The sequence below is a fragment of the Rhinatrema bivittatum genome, chromosome 3 (genome assembly GCF_901001135.1).
Source record: "Rhinatrema bivittatum chromosome 3, aRhiBiv1.1, whole genome shotgun sequence".
NCBI classification, from domain to species: domain Eukaryota; kingdom Metazoa; phylum Chordata; class Amphibia; order Gymnophiona; family Rhinatrematidae; genus Rhinatrema; species Rhinatrema bivittatum.
The window spans coordinates 164121480-164138685 of record NC_042617.1 but is presented as its reverse complement, the minus strand read 5'-3'; the positions used below and the strand labels follow the sequence as shown (position 1 = coordinate 164138685).

At 44.4% G+C, this 17206-nt stretch overlaps 1 protein-coding gene across 1 annotated transcript in view; it reads right to left on the bottom strand.

The window, feature by feature from the left end:
- The window catches only part of RYR2 (ryanodine receptor 2), a 1771220-nt gene that overhangs the window by 774030 nt on the left and 979984 nt on the right, over positions 1-17206 (bottom strand). Inside the window, 3 exon segments of the mRNA XM_029593907.1 lie at positions 2053-2212; positions 3043-3203; positions 12693-12807. Coding sequence (XP_029449767.1) covers positions 2053-2212; positions 3043-3203; positions 12693-12807 — 436 coding nt within the window.

Genomic DNA, 17206 nt, shown 5'->3' with positions numbered 1-17206 from the left:
TAGAATCCTCTCTCCCCAATCCAGAAGAAGTAAAAGCTTTTACTTATACTATCTTGCTGGCTATTCGTCAGATTACAGTCTTGCAGCAAGGTCACATCCCATATGAGTCAATTCCTTACAAGTGCAGGATTTAGAGCAGGGCTTCCCATACTGTGGGTCAGGACCACAAATGGTATTACAAAACTTTCAGCTGGGGTCACAAGGGCCTCAAACAGCAGCGCTCTTCAGGTGACAGCAGCAGCATTAGTAGTGAAGTCAGAGTGGGCCTTCTGAGCCAGCTCAAGGCTCTGCAGTCGCACTGCCACTGCATGAGTTTCTGAGGGAACAGGAATCCCTGCACGAGCAGGGACTGGGGCTGCTGCAGGGTTTATGAGCTTGCACTAGCTTACAGGCCCAGTGCTGACATTCACTGCTAATGCTACTGCCACTTGCAGATTACAGTAGGGCCAGGAAGGGCTGAGTTTGAATGGGCTGGTGGAGTTTGCCACTGCTCCTTTATCCTCAACCACCGCAGAACCTAGTCAAGAGAAAAATCTTGCCTTCATCAACTTGCTCTTGCTTCCCACCAGTTATCCACCTTTGGCTCAGAGTCCAAAGGAAAATGTTGCCGCTGACCTTGGACAGGGAGATTTTGGAGGAGAGGCTGTTTGAAGCGAGAGATCAGACGTAGGAGGGTTTGGATCAGGTAGAGAGGCATTGGATGTGGACGGTGAGAGAAAGTGATAGAAACTGGGGATGGAAGAGAAGCTGGGGAGTGAAAGATCAACTTAGGGTTATGTGAGGGAAGGGTTGGAAGTGAGACTGGGAGGTGTGAGGGGATAGGGATGAGTGAGGATGCAGGGGATGACAGAGAATCAGGGGTTATAAGAAGGGCTTGGGTGAAAGAAGATCTGGGGGATGTGAGATGGGGGGTATGTAAGAGAGAAGCAGATGGAGAAGCAGAGGTTGGGAGAGGCGGTTCACTGGAAGGGAGGAGGACCCCTGGAGGAGAGAGGGAGAAGGTAAGAGAGGGGATCAGCAGGAATGTGGGAGGCATTGTTAGAAGGAGACCATACCCCTACTAATTTATTTTGGTTGTCCTCTAGGGTCATCTGGCTTTTCAAGTGTTAAAATGGAGTCATAGTGGCTAAAAGTTTGGGAAGCCCTGAGTTAGAATGTCTGGAGCCACTGCCTATTGACAACCCCATGTGCTTTTAAGGAGGCTAACTTGAGGAAACACTATTGCCCTTGGGCTAGATGTGTAAAGGGATTTGAACCCTGGCTTCTCTGGCTCTTAGTCTACAGCTCTAACCAGTAGGCTACTCCTCCATTCCACTACAGCCTAAACGTTTCTGAATCTTCCTGTATTACATGTTTCATAATGCCTACAAAACATGCCGGTAATGTGTTAGAACTGGGGATGGGGGTAGAAGGTAGGATCAATGATGATACCTGGAAAGGGGAGGGGTCTGATAACTGCAGACAGTGAGGTAATATGGGATTATCTGGGGAGGTGGAATTTACATTGGCTTAAACTCCTCAACCTATAACATGAAAAAAGGTTTATGAACTTTGTGGTTCAGCCCTATAAAATACCTAAAACCAGTTTTTATTTCTCTTTGAAATTAGTTCCCCAAAAATGTGATGATCCCATGTTTAGTGATGTTTCTAAGTATCTTAGTTTTCTTAAAGCAGTGGATGAATTAGAAGTATAGGCACAGTGTGCAAAATGTGTCATATCCATTGCTTTTGCTAAGAACTGTAAAATGTGAATATACTCACTGCTGAGCTGACAATCACAAACAATCATGGTGAATATAAATACTGTTGATACTAGAGGAGTTAACTAATCTCAGAACAATTTCCTGAGTGAAACACGCAAAACTTCATAAACCTCCAACCTGTCCATTTATATATAACAAAAAATACCTAAAGTGGATCTCCGTCAAGTGTTTTTTTGACACGTTGCTACAAAAAAAAGAGTTTATAATTTCAGGAATCTAGCAAATATGATTTGTAATATGTTCTAGGTAAAGTAAAAAGTTTGGGGTTGGAATATCTAGCTAAATATACCTGATAATAGGTGCTCAACTCCTTGCCATTGGAAGTGAAGCTTAGCAAACCACTGGCGGTATCCACCTGGCATCCAATCTCCAATCCATTATTATTGCGTCCCTGGCCCGGGCTCATGCTCTCTCCTGCACACACCATATAGCAATTGCTGCGTTTGATGCTGAATATAAAATAACATACATTTGAAAAAAAAAACATTTTGCAAGTCTTATACAGAATTAGTTTAGCAACATGCATCTGTATAGATCTTATTGCCTGACTTGAGTAAAGCAATATTTTGTATACACAATTTGTGGACAGATGCAGTTGTAAATAGAGTACCAGGAAATTTGGTCTTTCCCTGAAAGCCACACAGTTTGTCTTCAACCCCCGAATGAAGCAGTGTGGTTGAAATGTTGGTGCACTTGGATGTGTAGACATAGAATGGTGCATGTTTACTGGATACATTTAATACGTTTGTGATTCATTTTCAATAGTTATGTTCCCTTCAGCAGCTCAGGTTTTGTACGCTGAAATATGCAAGAGTCTTCACGTGATGAATAGATTAGGATCAATTAGTAAAAATGTAATACATGAGGGTGTCAGGAATATTGTGAGACAGGATGGTGTGTAAAGATGAGTTAAAGTGAGACGTCAACAGAAGTGTGAACAGGAGGTGCTAAAGTTTATACTAACAAGTCATAAATTTAAATCATTCCAGTGAACAAGTATATTTCAGTTTCAGTGCTTTTCTTCCTTTAACATTACTTCTAAGAATTATATACAAATGAGTCAGAGAATGACTATCCTGCTTAAGTGAAGTTCCTGTGACTTAAGGATAAGACTGTAAGAGCTGGTTTCCTTTCTCTACATTTTGTTGGATTAGCGGGTGAATGATTCATCTGCTTGTGTGGTTTGGGGGAAATGCAGTCAGGATGGTAGCTTGTGTACAAGAAAGCAAAGTAAAATGCAAAACTATTTTAAGAGCATTCTAACTAAAACATAACCAACCTCTCATGAACCTTTCCTTTTTCATCACCCAGTGTAACAGTAACAGTGCGAACTCTGTCCAGATCAAAGGCTGTGTCATACTGATGAAAGTCAGATGTAATCCAACCTACCCAGACATTAGTAGGTTCCTGTCCAGGAAATATTCTCACAGAATAATAGTACTGTAAGGAAAGCAAAAGAGGATCCATGGGTAGATGTATCATTTACATACTTAATATTTTGATCTAGAGTACTTATAGCATATAAAATATATATTCAAAGCAAAGTGCACAGTAACGTTCCTTTCTCTTCTGGGCTGAAATGGTATAATTTATAGGAAAAACTAGTCTGCACGTGGGAGCCTCAATTGTAAGACCTGCAGGATTTGTGTTCCTTTCTGTCTTTCTTTTTATGACCCAGCACTTGCATAAAAGACTCTCTGAAAAAGCAGCCTCCAAAAGGGCAATGGGGAAGGAATGCAAGCCCAAGAGAAATTACTAAAGAGGTCTCAGCTTAGATTTCAGACTTTTCTTTAGCAATGGCGTGGCGAATATTGTTAAACAGTTAACCATAGGAAAGGTGTAGCCACATGCTGGCAAGTGCCCTTTATCCTAAATTTCAAACATTACCTCAAGAAATCACAGCATGACCTACTTCATGACTCAGCTAGCAAAGAGAATCAAACTATCTGCTGAGGCCTCAGCTACTTTCTGTGCATAACTGAGTTTTAAAAAATTGTAATACCTTGATTTCACAGGTCACTTTTGCACTTTTAAGTGCGACTAAGCACATAGTGAGACAAACTACTGGGAAGAGCCTAGCAATTTATCACTTTCATATATATTTTATATAAATTAACTGCTTGTTTCTCAAATCACCATTAATCCCATTCTACCTCCTAAAAAAATGAAAACCAGCACTATCCTGCCTGTAGGAAAAAAGCAGGAAAACAGAGGGGCTTTGGAACGAAAGGACATTGGTAGTAATAATTCCCTGCAATGATGGGCTAAGAGAGGCTAACTTTCGGGCCGATACAGTAAGGTGTGGTAGAAAGAGTACGGTAGTGCCGGGCGCACCCGCGTTTGCCGGGCGCACAGTCTGGATCACATACCGCTCGATACTGTATTTAAATGGCATGCAAATGCAAGCCGCGTCCAATGAGCGTCCATGAAGCGCAATCCATTTTACTGTATAGGCGCTATACAGCGCCTATACAGTATCCTGGGTGCGCTGGAAGTGGATCCCAACTTTAAGCAAAAGAAAACCTAAAAACCTAAAATCCAACGCGCCGGGAAAGCCACTCTTCAGATCACGACTAATCCCATCCTTCAGCCCTCGTTCACCTGCCCTGGCCGCATCCATGGGTGCCGGTCTCCGGGGCAGCCCCAGTCCTCTCTCCCCTCCTCCCGGGGGCAGCCAGCGGTGAGAGCAAGAGCAGCCCGGGGCGGATCGCAAGGCAGCTTCCAGCAGCCCTCACCGGCGATGGTGAATGGGCACACGCCGTGACCTCGGACGTCCAGCCGGGCGCTCAGGTCACGGCGTGCGTTCATGCACCCTCGCCGGCGGGGGCTGCTGGAAGCTGCCTCGCAATCCGCCCTGGGCTGCTCTTGCTCTCGCCGCTGGCTGCCCCCGGAAGGATGGGAGAGAGGACTGGGGCTGCCCTGGAGGCCGGCACCCATAGACGCGGCCAGGGCAGGTGAGCGGGGGCTGGGGGATGGGATTAGTCACGATCTGAAGAGTGGCTTTCCCGGCGCGTTGGATTTTAGGTTGGGCAGACAAGAGTTTAGGTTATGCTTGGAAACAACAGGTCCTTCCTGCTCCGGAGTTGTCAGTGCGCCCGCACGAGAGACCGGCACCATGGACATGACCAGGGCAGGTGAGCGGGGGCTGGGGGAAAGTTTGCCCGATCCTGGCTCTTGTCCCGGGGGGTGAGGGGGTCGTTTGCCCATGAAATTTAGTCTCTCTGACCTGACGCTCCACACTAACGCAGGGGTAAGGGTAGGCGGGAAATCAGCAGGTTAAACATGCGGCAAAACTGCAGGTTAAAAAAGCGATAATCGGGGCGCACGTTACTGTATGGGAGGGAATAGCTAATTCGATAGTTTACATCTCATATACATGCTGCGGGCGGAAAGGATTTCCCGTTGACTTAAAGAAGCAGTAAGGATGGGTTAAAAGGGATAGTGAATCGCGGGTTGGACTAACGCGGCCAAATTGTGAGGAGAAAGCGGGTTAGAAGCAGGGTAACCGCGGCCGCACTTTACTGTATCGGCCTGTTTATTAGATCTTAGAAGCTAAACAGCAACAGGACTGGCTGGGGAGCAACAGGAAAGACCTGTGTGCTGCAGGCTGCAGAAGGCAGTCTCTGTAAGGCACCAAGCATGAAAAAGGATAGGCATCAATGCATGCTAACCTGTCTTTCTATAAACTTTGCCTATGCATGAAGAGGGAAATTTTAAAAAATGCATGTGCGGACAGGATATAAGTCTTATGTAACTTTTGCACTAAGATGTTACCCCAAATTTTCAAAGCCAACTAATGCACAAATTTATGGGCACTTGGCTAAGTATCTACACAGTTACACCTCCTCTTTGAAGGGCAGAACTTGTACAGGTTAACTTATCCCGCTAACTTTTTAAAAACCAAAACATTATTGGGTAGATTTTAAAACCCCTGCGCGTGTAAATCCCGGGGTTTATGCAAGTGGCCAGGACTTGCGCGTGCCGGGCAAATTTTCAAATGGGCCCGGCCATGCGCGTAAACCCCGGTACGTGAATAAGTGCCAGGAACTGAAAAGAGGGTGGGCCGGAGGGGGGTGTTTTGGGTGGTGCGGGGTGGGTCAGGGATGGAGGCCAGCTGGGACAGCGGCCATTAGCTGCTGTCCTGGGGAAGCCGTGCTGGCAGCCAGCCAGCACGCGTAATGTACTTCTGCTCCAGAGAAGCAGTAAGAAACAAAATAAAAAAAAAAAGGTAAGGTAGGACAGGTTTATGGGGTGGGAAGGAGAGGGAAAGGGGCAGGAAGGTTAGGCAGGGCGTTACGGAAGTTCCCTCACAGTTTGCTCCTTAATTGGGAGGGAACTGGGAAAGTGCCGATTGTGTCGCCGTGCGGACTTTGCAAAAGTACACCCCCCTCTGTGCACGTTGCACGCACATGCGTGCGCAGATTATAAAATCCACATACATGTGTGCGCGGCCACCCGAATTTATAACATGCGCGCGTTGGTATGCACAAGTTATAAAATTGGTGCGTCCATGTTTGTGCACCGGGAAGCGCGCACACATGGATGTGAGTGCGCACGTATTATAATCTACCACTAAGTGCATAAGTTTCAACTACACCCAAACTCTACCCCCAGAAGACCGGCTGGCACACGAACTTTCACATGCACTGAGCCCGGGCTATTTTCTAAAACCCGTTTACATGCATTAAACATGTTTTTTTTATGCATGGAAATGCCTTTGAAAATTCAGCCCATAAAGTTTTATGTGCATTATCATTTGGTAACTTAGCAAGAAGCTGATTCAAGCCACATTTAAGCTAATGGCCTTCTTAGGTCTCCATTAATAAGCAAAAGAGGAAATGCAGCAAATTTCAATAAGTCCCAAAACAACTTCAACGTTGTAAATTCTTTTGACACTTTATTGGCGGCAACTCCATTGCTTATAGAGACTCAGTTTTTTTTTAAAACTGGGCCCCCGACACGGACCCGTGTTTCGCCGAACGCGGCTGCATCGGGAGGGACGTGTTTAAAGCGGGGTTCGTATGCTTGAACACTTTGCGCTTTGAAGATATTTTTCAGCAAGGAGAGCCTTCTTAGGTCTCCAGCATTAATACATAAGAGTCTTAACAATGGGTAATTTAATGCAAGAAAGTTAACTATATTTATTTATTTATTTAAGGCTTTTATATACTGATGTTCCTGTACTAGTACATATCACGTCGGTTTACATAGAACCAAAGTTGGAAATTACATCAAACAAGAGGGTACAGATAACAGGGCTAATTTCGTATGAACTTATAGATAAAGCAGCGAATGACTTAAAATAAAATTAAATTATTATAAATATAAGTCCCGCACTGTCATAATATCCCGCTCTGTCAGCTACTCACCAATCTTAAGCTAACTCACTATCTATATGCGGATGATGTCCAAATTCTCATCCCAATCACAGAGTCCCTTCATAAAACCCTGTCTCATTGGACTGTGTGTCTACAATCAATCAAGGACCTACTCTCCAGTCTTAACCTAGTTCTCAACGCCAATAAAACAGAGATGCTCATCACATCGCAGGACGACACCACTATCCGGCTCGACCCTCCAAGCTCCTCGCAACCTGCAACCACTAACTTCAACCCTTTATCCGCCGTCAAGGACCTAGGAACCTGGCTAGACAACCAACTTAACCTAAAAAAATTCATAAATAACACCACGAAGGAATGTTTTCATAAATTGCAAGTCCTCAGAAACCTTAAACCTCTACGTCATTTCAACGATTTCCGCCTTGTGCTACAATCTATCATTCTAAGATTGATTACTGTAACTCCCTCCTGCTTGGTATCCCAGCTAACTCCATCAAACCGATGGTACAGAATGCCGCTGCTAGAATCCTCACCAACTCCAAAAAAAGAGACCACATCACCCCGATCCTACGTTCCCTACACTGGCTGCCCATAAAATTCAGAATCCTTTTCAAAGTTCTCACAATTATTCACAAAGCGACGCACCACCTCGCCCCACTCTCGCTAAGCATTCAATTAAGACCTCACACATCAGCCAGACCCATCAGATCCGCTTACAAAGGCACACTGTACGTCCTGCCAGCGAAAACTTCAAGAAGGAAACGAGCTCTATCTACAGCAGGCCCTCACCAATGGAATGCTCTCCCTCCTGACCTTCGATTGGAACCATGCCACCCAACTTTCAAAAAAAAACTGAAGACTTGGCTCTTCACCCAAGCCTTCCCTGACACCTAATTTCTTCCTCGGACTGTTTTAACAGCTGTGCCCCTCCCCATTCTTCCCTCATCATCTGGGTGTCTGCGATTATTACCCCTTCAGCTTCCATGAAGCTTTCTACTTCTCCTTCATTTGTCTTCTGTTGCCGTTCTCTGGTAGTATCCCCTCCTCCATTTCCTCATTGCGATTCCCCACATTTGCTTGCTGTACTTTACATCCAACTCTAATACCTGCCCCGATGCTAATACCTGCCCCCTGCTATATTTCCTCTCATTTCTAGACACTAACTGGACCAATTCTTGTATTCCTCCCTAACAGTTGGCACCAATTGTACCCGTTGTACCAGCTTTTGTCAATTCTTGTTTTTTCTGTTGTCTGCTCCGCCTGCGAACGAAGTTTTCTACTGTTTTGTTTTCTTTTGCTCTATGTACAGCCCATGAGCAAAGTTAATGTACCCTTTGTACCAGTTTGTGCCAATTCCTGTTATTTTCTGTATTGGTACCACCTACGAGCGAAGTTTTCTACTGTTCTTGTTTTCTACTGTTCTATGTACAGCCCATGAGCGAAGTTAATGTTTACTGTAAACCGAGGTGATCTGTATCCCATACAGGAACCCCGGTATATAAAACCTAATAAATAAATAAATAAGTATAAATATACAAAATATAAATAAACATAAACAATTAACAAACTTGGATTTACAGCAGACTTGAAAAGCATGAATGCATTATAACATACAGCTAGCGGGGAAATAATGAGATTAACTTATAAGATTAAATGGTTACGGCGTCGGACATCTCGCATATTGGGTTATGAAATGCGTGAATCTGACCCAGAGGGAGAGACCTTTAAGTGAAGGCTTTTGTGAAAAGCCAAGTTTTGAGCTTCTTTTTGAATGTCCGACTACAAGTTTCTAGCCGAAGGTCTGTGGGGAGGGCATTCCAGTGAGGGGCTGGCAGTTGAGAATGCACGTTTCTTGAGCGATGACTTGGCTGGAGGTGCATATAAGGTGCCTAAGTAGCTGGTTCTGCTTGGTCTCGATGATGCGTGGGGACAAAGTGGGTCACTTAGATTTAGCGAAGTTTGGGAATGAATGGTCTTGTGGGTTATGGTTAGTACTTTGAATATGATTCTAAATTTAATAGGGAGCCAGTGTAGGTTCTTTAGAATAGGTGTGATGTGTTCTCCTCTACTAGAGTTGGTTAGGATCCTGGCAGCCGAGTTCTGCAGCATTTGTAATGGTTTGGTGGTGATAGCTGGGAGGCCAATTAGCAGAGAGTTGCAATAGTCAATTTTTGAAAAAGGAATAGTTTGGAGGACTGTTCTAAAGTCCTGAAAGTGGAGGAGAGGTTTTAGCTTTTTCAATATGTGTAGCTTGTGAAAACATTCTTTCGTAGTGTTTGTGACAAATTTTTTGAGATTCAGCCTATTGTCGATAGTAACGCCAAGGTCTCTTACGTGAGTGGAGGAGATCATTGGCGGTGTGATTAGATTGTTGGCAGCCTGACAGTTGTCATCCAGGGTGATGAGCATAAGTTCCGTTTTTGCAGTATTGAGAACTAAGTTAAGGCTAGTGAGGAGGGAATTTATGGACTGTAGACAATTGTTCCAGAAATTGATGGTGTTGGAGATAGATTCGGTGATAAGCAACAGGATCTGGATGTCGTCGGCGTATATGAAGTGTGTGATCTTTAGACTTGAGAGCAGATGACATAGTGGGAGAAGATAAATGTTAAACAGGGTTGGGGAGAGGGAGGATCCTTGTGGGACTCCAAGAGTGGACTTGACCGGGTGTGATTCCTTGTTGCTTATTCTGACCTTGTATGTCCTATTGTTAAGGAATGATCTGAACCATTCAAGGGCTGATCCTGAGATGCCTATGTCTGAGAGCCGGTTGATGAGGATAGAATGCTTTACAAGGTATAGTTAATTTTTGTGCCGATGATCTCATCCTATAACTCTCCCCCCCCCCCCCCCCCCCCCACTGACCTTGTTACATTTTACTTTGTCAATTTAATTTTTGATTATGTATTGTTACTTTTAATTATTTTATTTATTTTATGTTGAATGAAATTTACATAGCTACCTACCTGTTGGTCTGGATCAGGACAACTTTGTTGGACAGCCGATCTCTGAAAGCCCATAGCGTGTATCTGACGCCTGAAACTCCAGGAAGTTGATTTGACAAGAACGTTTCTGAGCAGACCAAAGACCCTGGGTATTGAGCTCATCTACATGAGCTCCCTACCGCAGGGTAGCTGCATCTGTGGTTAGGACAATTTGAGTGGGAAGATTCCAAAACAGGATCCCCTGTTCCAGATTGGAAAGTACCGACCACCAGTGCAATGAGTCCCGGAGAGACAGGTTGACTCGGATGTAATCCTGGAGGCTCTGAGTAGATTGGCACCACTGTGATTTCAGGGTCCTTTGGGCTCTGTGTATGTGTAAAAGTGCCAAGGGTGTAATATGGACAGTTGCAGCCATATGTCCCAACAGCCTCAACATATGCCAGGCTGATACATGCTGGCTCTGTTGAATCTCTGCCGCAATGGTCGTCTTGATGACGGCCCTCTGGCAGGGCCGAAAGGCCTTGGCCTGAACTGTGACTAACAGGTCTCCTATGAAGGCTAATTGAGGTGACGGGCTGAGACAGGACTTTGGGTAGTTGAGAATGAACCCTAGTGGCTCCAAAACCTGAATGGTCAAGCGCATGGACCTGATGGTCCCTGCCTGAGACATTTTCTTGACCAGCCAATTGTTCAGATATGGGAAGACATGCACACCCAGTCTGCGGAAATGCACCGCCACCACTACCAGACATTTTCTGAAGACCTGGGGGGTGAACACAAGCCCGAACTGCAACACCCAGTACTGGAGGTGCTGTGTTCCCATCACAAATCATAAATACTTCCTGTGACTGGGGAAGATCTCGATGTGAGTGTATGTGTCCTTTAGGTCAAGGGCACCTTAAGGAAGATCAAGGTGGCCAGGGAAACCATCTTGAATTTTTCTCTTTTTAGAAACTTGTTCAAGGGCCTTAGGTCTAGGATGGGATGGAGTCCTCCTGTTCTCTTTCGAATCAGGAAGTACCTAGAGTAGAATCCCTGCCCCCTTTGCCCTGGTGGTATGCGCTTGACCGCTCTGGTCGTTAAGAGAGAGGAGAGCTCTGCTTGTAGTACCGCCTGATGCACTACTGGCCCCCAATGTAGGCACGGAGGGCAATTTGGCAGAGCACCCAATAGATTCAATCAGTATCCTTTGCAGACGATGGACAGAACCCATTAATCTGAGGTTACAATCGGTCACTAGTTCGCATAGACCCGCAGCCTGCCCCCGACTGGAGGGTCTATCATCCCAGGTAAGGGCAACTGGCTTATGATCCCTACAGCCCAGTCAAAATCCTATCCTCGGAGTTGACTGAGGAGCCAGCCTGGATTTGGGGGTTCTCTGCTGCCTGGGATGGCTGCAGGAGCCCTGATGGTGTTGACAGGATCAAGGAGGCAGATAATAGCATTTCCTCTGCTGAAAGACTTCCTTGGCCCTGGTCTTGACAGCCTTCTGGATGAGAAGGACAGGTCCAGATTACTGTCGTTTGAAGGTTTCATGCTAGTCCCAAAGTTGGGCCACAGTATTCCTCACCCTATCTCCAAAGAGATTCTTTCCAGTACACGGCACCTCAGTGAGTTGTTCCTGTACCTCCGGTTGGAGATCCGAGACCTGCAGCCATGCTGTTCTGCGGATGCCGATTCTGGCTGTAGAGACTCTCGATGCCATTTCAAAAACATTATAGGTCGCACAGACCTCAATTTTCCTGCACTCCAGATCCTTCTGCACGAGCGACACGAGAGTGTCTTGCTGCTGTTGAGGCGGCTGCTCAGCTACCTCCTGCACCTGCTTCCAGATATCCCGTGAGAACTGGCTCATGTAGAGCTGGTAGGCAGCGATGCGGGCAATAAGCATGGTGCCCTGGAATACCCATCTCCCATTTCCCCACGTGCCAAATGCTAGGGAAGGGTTTGAGGGAGGTGGGAGTGTGGCAGGGTTGCCAGCTTCCTAGAAATATTATCACTGACACTCATTATGCCACACCTCTAGGAACCCTGGCCCCTGCCTCTCGCCTTTCCCAGCATTAAAATCACTAAAAAGGTCATACTCCAAGGGAGACACCCCCCCCCCCCCAATCTTTGCCTGCTCAGTGATTTGACCTGTGCCATAACTTGGGGAGGAGGAATGCAATCTCATCCCTTGCTTCAGGCAGCAGATTGCCTTGAGCCTCTCCTGGCAAAAATTATACTAAGGGGCTGGATTTAAAGCCCATGATACAGGGTTCAGAAGGAATCTTGATGCATCGCTCCCAGCCTCGGGACCATTGATGTAATGACCAGATTAGGAAGAGTGGGAGGGGCTCTATTAAAAGAGGGGGGAAAATCCCAGAGTAGTTGGAAATGAAGACTCATAGCACCAGGATCCCAGTATTAGTTTCAAATTTGATAGAACAATGGAGTTAACCAATCCTTCCCTCCACCCCTGCAAATTTTTAACACTAGTTCTTAGTATTCTCTTCCCGTTATATTTTAGTTGGCATCAGAAAATAGTACAATAAGCTTTTAAAGTGTTTTCTGTTATACTGTTGATTTCAGTAGGACACAGATCTTGTTGCATGTAGCAAGTTGAACTTATCTAGCAAAATTTCTGGACACTTAAATCACTGTACCGTAGATGTTTGTATCAAATGATCATAGTCATCTCTGTCATCTGCTAGCACATCCTCGGTCAGTCGTGCAGAGTGGCTCATACCATAGTCTGGTTTGGTCCTCCTCAGCATGAATCTACAAGATAGCAGGAACAGAGAGGATTACAGAAATTTACAGGCAGGGTTATCTCTAAGATATGGAAATACACAGCACAATGTGTCTTGCTAGACATGCTTTGCCTTATTGTACAGAACAGAAATAAAGAATATTGACCATAAATGATATCCATGCCTACACAGAAAGTAGACGTTGGCCTTTATACTTAAATTACCTACCTATCAACTAGGATGTAGAGCTTGTAATCATTTATAGGGACTGAAGTCAAAGTGTGTTGGTAACTCACCCTCCCAATCCCTAATCCTCACTCCCTTCCTACCCACATCCCTCTCCTATCCCTAGTCCTAACAGAAGTTAAGCAGTGATTCATTTTAATTTCATGTTCATCTGAGTGCGGTTCCAATTTCAAGTTATGATTTTCATGTACTGTGGTCCCACAGATCTTGTAAAACTTGCATGGTTTGATATACTAGAGGAAGATATGAAGCACCATTCTCCTACTCTAACCCTGGAGAAACATAAAAGGGATCGGGGAAAGGAGAAGGGAGAGATCCTGGCATTAGGGGATGAGAGAAGAGGAGAAGGAACACTCAGGATCAAATGGAGTTGAAAAAACTGATGTTTACTAGATCCAGAAATTACTATTTGTGGCCTACTCAGCATCTGGATTCTAACAGAAAAATAAAATCTTGAACTGAAGCTGTTGAACAGAAACCACAAATTGTCTTTTTTGAACCCTCTCAGTTCCACTGCTTTTTAGACCATAAGAAAATTGAGACTTGAACATAGGGGATAGTTGAATCCTTCTAGGGTTATGTAAGAAAGTTTGACACCTAACTGATAATTTTCTTTTTTTTTCTGTCTTTTCATGTTATAGTGTTTGCTGCCTTCAATATTTTCTATTCCTGGATCCTTAGGGGTAGATTTTAAAACCACAGCGCGCGTAAATCCCAGGCCTAATGCCCACCGGGCAAATTTTCAAACGGGCACAGCCACGCACGTAAACCCCGGAACGCGTGTAAGTGCCGGGGCATTAAAAGGGGACGGTCCAGGGGCGGGGCAGGGTGGGGCTAGAGGTGCCCGGTACAGCGGACATTTGCCACTGTGCTGGGGGATCGCGCGCTGGCAGGGTGCTGACGCGCGCAACTTGCTCCTGCGCCTTTGCAGGAGCAAAAGGTAAAACAAAAAAAATTGGGGTAGTTAGGATAGAGATAGGGGGAGGGCAGGATAGGGGAAGGGGAAGGGAGGTTAGGGTAGGGGGTTGGGAAGTTCCCTCCCAGTCCACTCCTTAACTGGTGTGGACTGGGAGGGAACTAGGGAAGGCCCCGATGCGTCGCCACTTTAATTTTTTCCATTAAAGTCAATGGAAACAATGCAGCCTATTTTATGTTCCGTAACTGGGGTTATCTCAACAATTTTCATGAAACTTGTGAGGAGACATCATCAATACACCTTAAAGTGTTTGCAAACTATTTAAAACTCCGCACCTCAAATTCTTACTGGAACTTCATATTGGAACATACGCCACCAGCACGCGTATGTTATAAAATTGCGCATCAATGTGTGTGCGCCGGGTAGCTTGCACACATGGATGCATATTCGTACATTTTGCAAATCTACCCCTAAAAACTGACAGACTTTGGATACTGTTTTCTTTTCTTTATTATATGATTTTTGTTAGTAACTATGTAGTAGATTCATTCTGTATTCAAGTTTATTCTTGATGTATATAATAGGGATATGCAGAAGAAAAAAATGTTTCGGTTCATTCATTCGTTTCAACAGGACCTCACTTTTTTGCATTTGTTTAAAACTTTAAGGTACTAAAAACATTTATTTTTAAGCAAACTTTTAATACCTAAGTTTTGGACATTTTTATTTTCATCTATATTAGTATTTTATGTTATGTGTATTTTATTGTAATTCACAATATATATTTTTAGAATAGTGGAATATAAGTATATTAAATAAAATAAAAATAAATAAAATGAAAAATATTTGTTTATTTGATTTTTGTTTTCCATTAAAGTCAATGGGGGAAGCATTGCAGGTTCCGTAATTGGGGTTGTCTCAACAATTTTCATGAAACTTGTGAGAAACCATCATCAATATACTTTAAAGTGTTTACAAACCATTCAAAACCCCACACCTTAAATTCTTACTGGAACTTCAAAATATGACCATATAACTATTTTTTATTAAAAAAAACCATGTTTTTTCGCTCCCTGTTTAATGTAACTTTACCTTCTACCTAGATGTTAATTGGTTTTCCCCCTGTTCCATTGTAAACCGGTACGATAAGACCTGGTCTTGAGTATCGGTATAGTAAAAGAAGTTAAATAAAATAAATAAATACCATACATAGAGGTAGATTTTAAAAACATACGTGCGCGCGAACAAAAGTACGCTGGATTTTATAAGATACACGCGTAGCCGCGCGTATCTTATAAAATCCGGGGCAGCGCGCACAAGGGGGTGCACATTTGTGCAACTTGCGCTCGCCGAGCCCTGCGAGTGCTGCCCGTTCCCTCCGAGGCCGCTCCAAAATTGGAGCGGCCTCGGAGGGAACTTTTTTTCTAACCCCCCCCCCCCCAAACCTTCCCTTCCCCTACCTAACCCACCCCCCCCCTCCCGGCCCTATCTAGACCCCCCCTACCTTTATCGGAGAAGTTACTACTGCCTCTGGGCAGTAGTAACTTACGCTCGCTGGCACGGCAGACCCTGACTCAGGCCACTGTGTCGGGGCACTCGGCCACACCCCCGGACCGCCCACACGCCCCCGATCCCTAACCGCGCCCCCTGGCCATGCCCTGGGACTTACCCGCATCCCGGGGCTTGCACGCGCCGCCAAGCCTATGCAAAATAGGCTCGGCACGCACAGGGGGGGTTTGGGTAGGTTTCGGGGGGTAAGCACGTATCTTACGCGTGTACCCCTTTGAAAATCTACCTCTTAATGTTCTTCAATAGCTTCCAATCAAGCAGAGAGTTAAATTTAAACTAATTTGTCTAATTTGCAGAACACTAAGTAATGACGCCCTGGCATGTCTGAGCACTTTACTTAAAAAAATCTACCCTCTAGATCTTTGTTTGTTTTTTTGTTGTTTAATATAAAATTGTTTTTATTTTTAACTTATTTATGATTGAATTTCTTTTTATTATATTGATATGTCTTTATTATTATGGATATTTCAATTGTAAACCACATAGAACTTTGGATATGGTGGTATATAATTATTTTAAATAAATACATACATACATACATCAGAAGGGAAAAAAACTTTGAGGTGCATAGACTGTGGCAAAGTGGCACAAAAAATGGTATGAATAGCCTAAGGCAAAGGGGTACCAGCAGTGGCAGGAGTTCTCCAAGGCATTGTCAGAGGAGCAAAGAGGCAGCATAAGGGGGAAGAACATTCCAAGGCTCCAAACGTGGGCACCAACAACAGTGGCATGAACCACTGAAGGCAGCATGAGAGGCAGAGTGGCACCAAGAGTAGCATCAGTATCTTAAAGCATCATGAAGTGGGAACAAAGCAGAAAAGATGGCAGGGAAAACCCCAAGGCACTGATAAAAAGACAAAGCATCACAGAATGGCATCAACACACCAAAGAAATAAGAGAGGCCAAAGCAGCCCCCCAGAGTGGCAAGAACCCCTCAACTTGTAAGGTCTGGGGTAAAGCAGCAAGGCAGAGTGGCAGAAAGAACCCCAAAGTGTAAAGTCTAGGTAAGGCAGTAAAACTAAGTGGAAGAAAGACTCCCAGGAAGTAGCATAAGGAGTGCATCAGCAAAGCAGAGTTGCATGGGAGATGGCAGTCATTCTCTTGAAGCACTTACCACTTGTCAGATTTAGTACAAGTTAGTGATAAGGATCATTTTCATGACATAAGCTTTTATTACATTTCCTATTTGAACTTGATTTAGCTGCTAGGTGGCATTGTGGGTTTCTTCTGAAATTTGTTTATGATTGAAACTGTAGTATCAATTACAATGTGAAAACGGTTTTTTCTCAGTGTGGCTTTCCTAATATTTATGAGGTTGCCTTTATTAAGAAAGCTTATCCCATATTCTGTAGCTGAACTCAGGCTCCTCCATTTATTGATTTTCTGGTTTTGTATGAGCTCTCTCGCCCTACTGAAACTTTTATCACATTCTGAATATCTAAATGGTTTCTCTTCAGCATCTTTTCTTTTGTGCCTGTATTGCTTCATTCAGATTGAGGGATTTTGTGGACAAAATACCCCATAGAACCAACAACCAACTAGAATAGGAGAACCAGGCTGGGATAGTGGAAGGGTAGAAGAAAATGAAGAATAAAACAGGTGCAGTGGGAGGAGAAACAGGTTTATAAAAATATTTTTTCACATTTTTGCCTGGGAGCAAAATATCCCAGTATAACAAAGAAGATAGGGTGAGGAG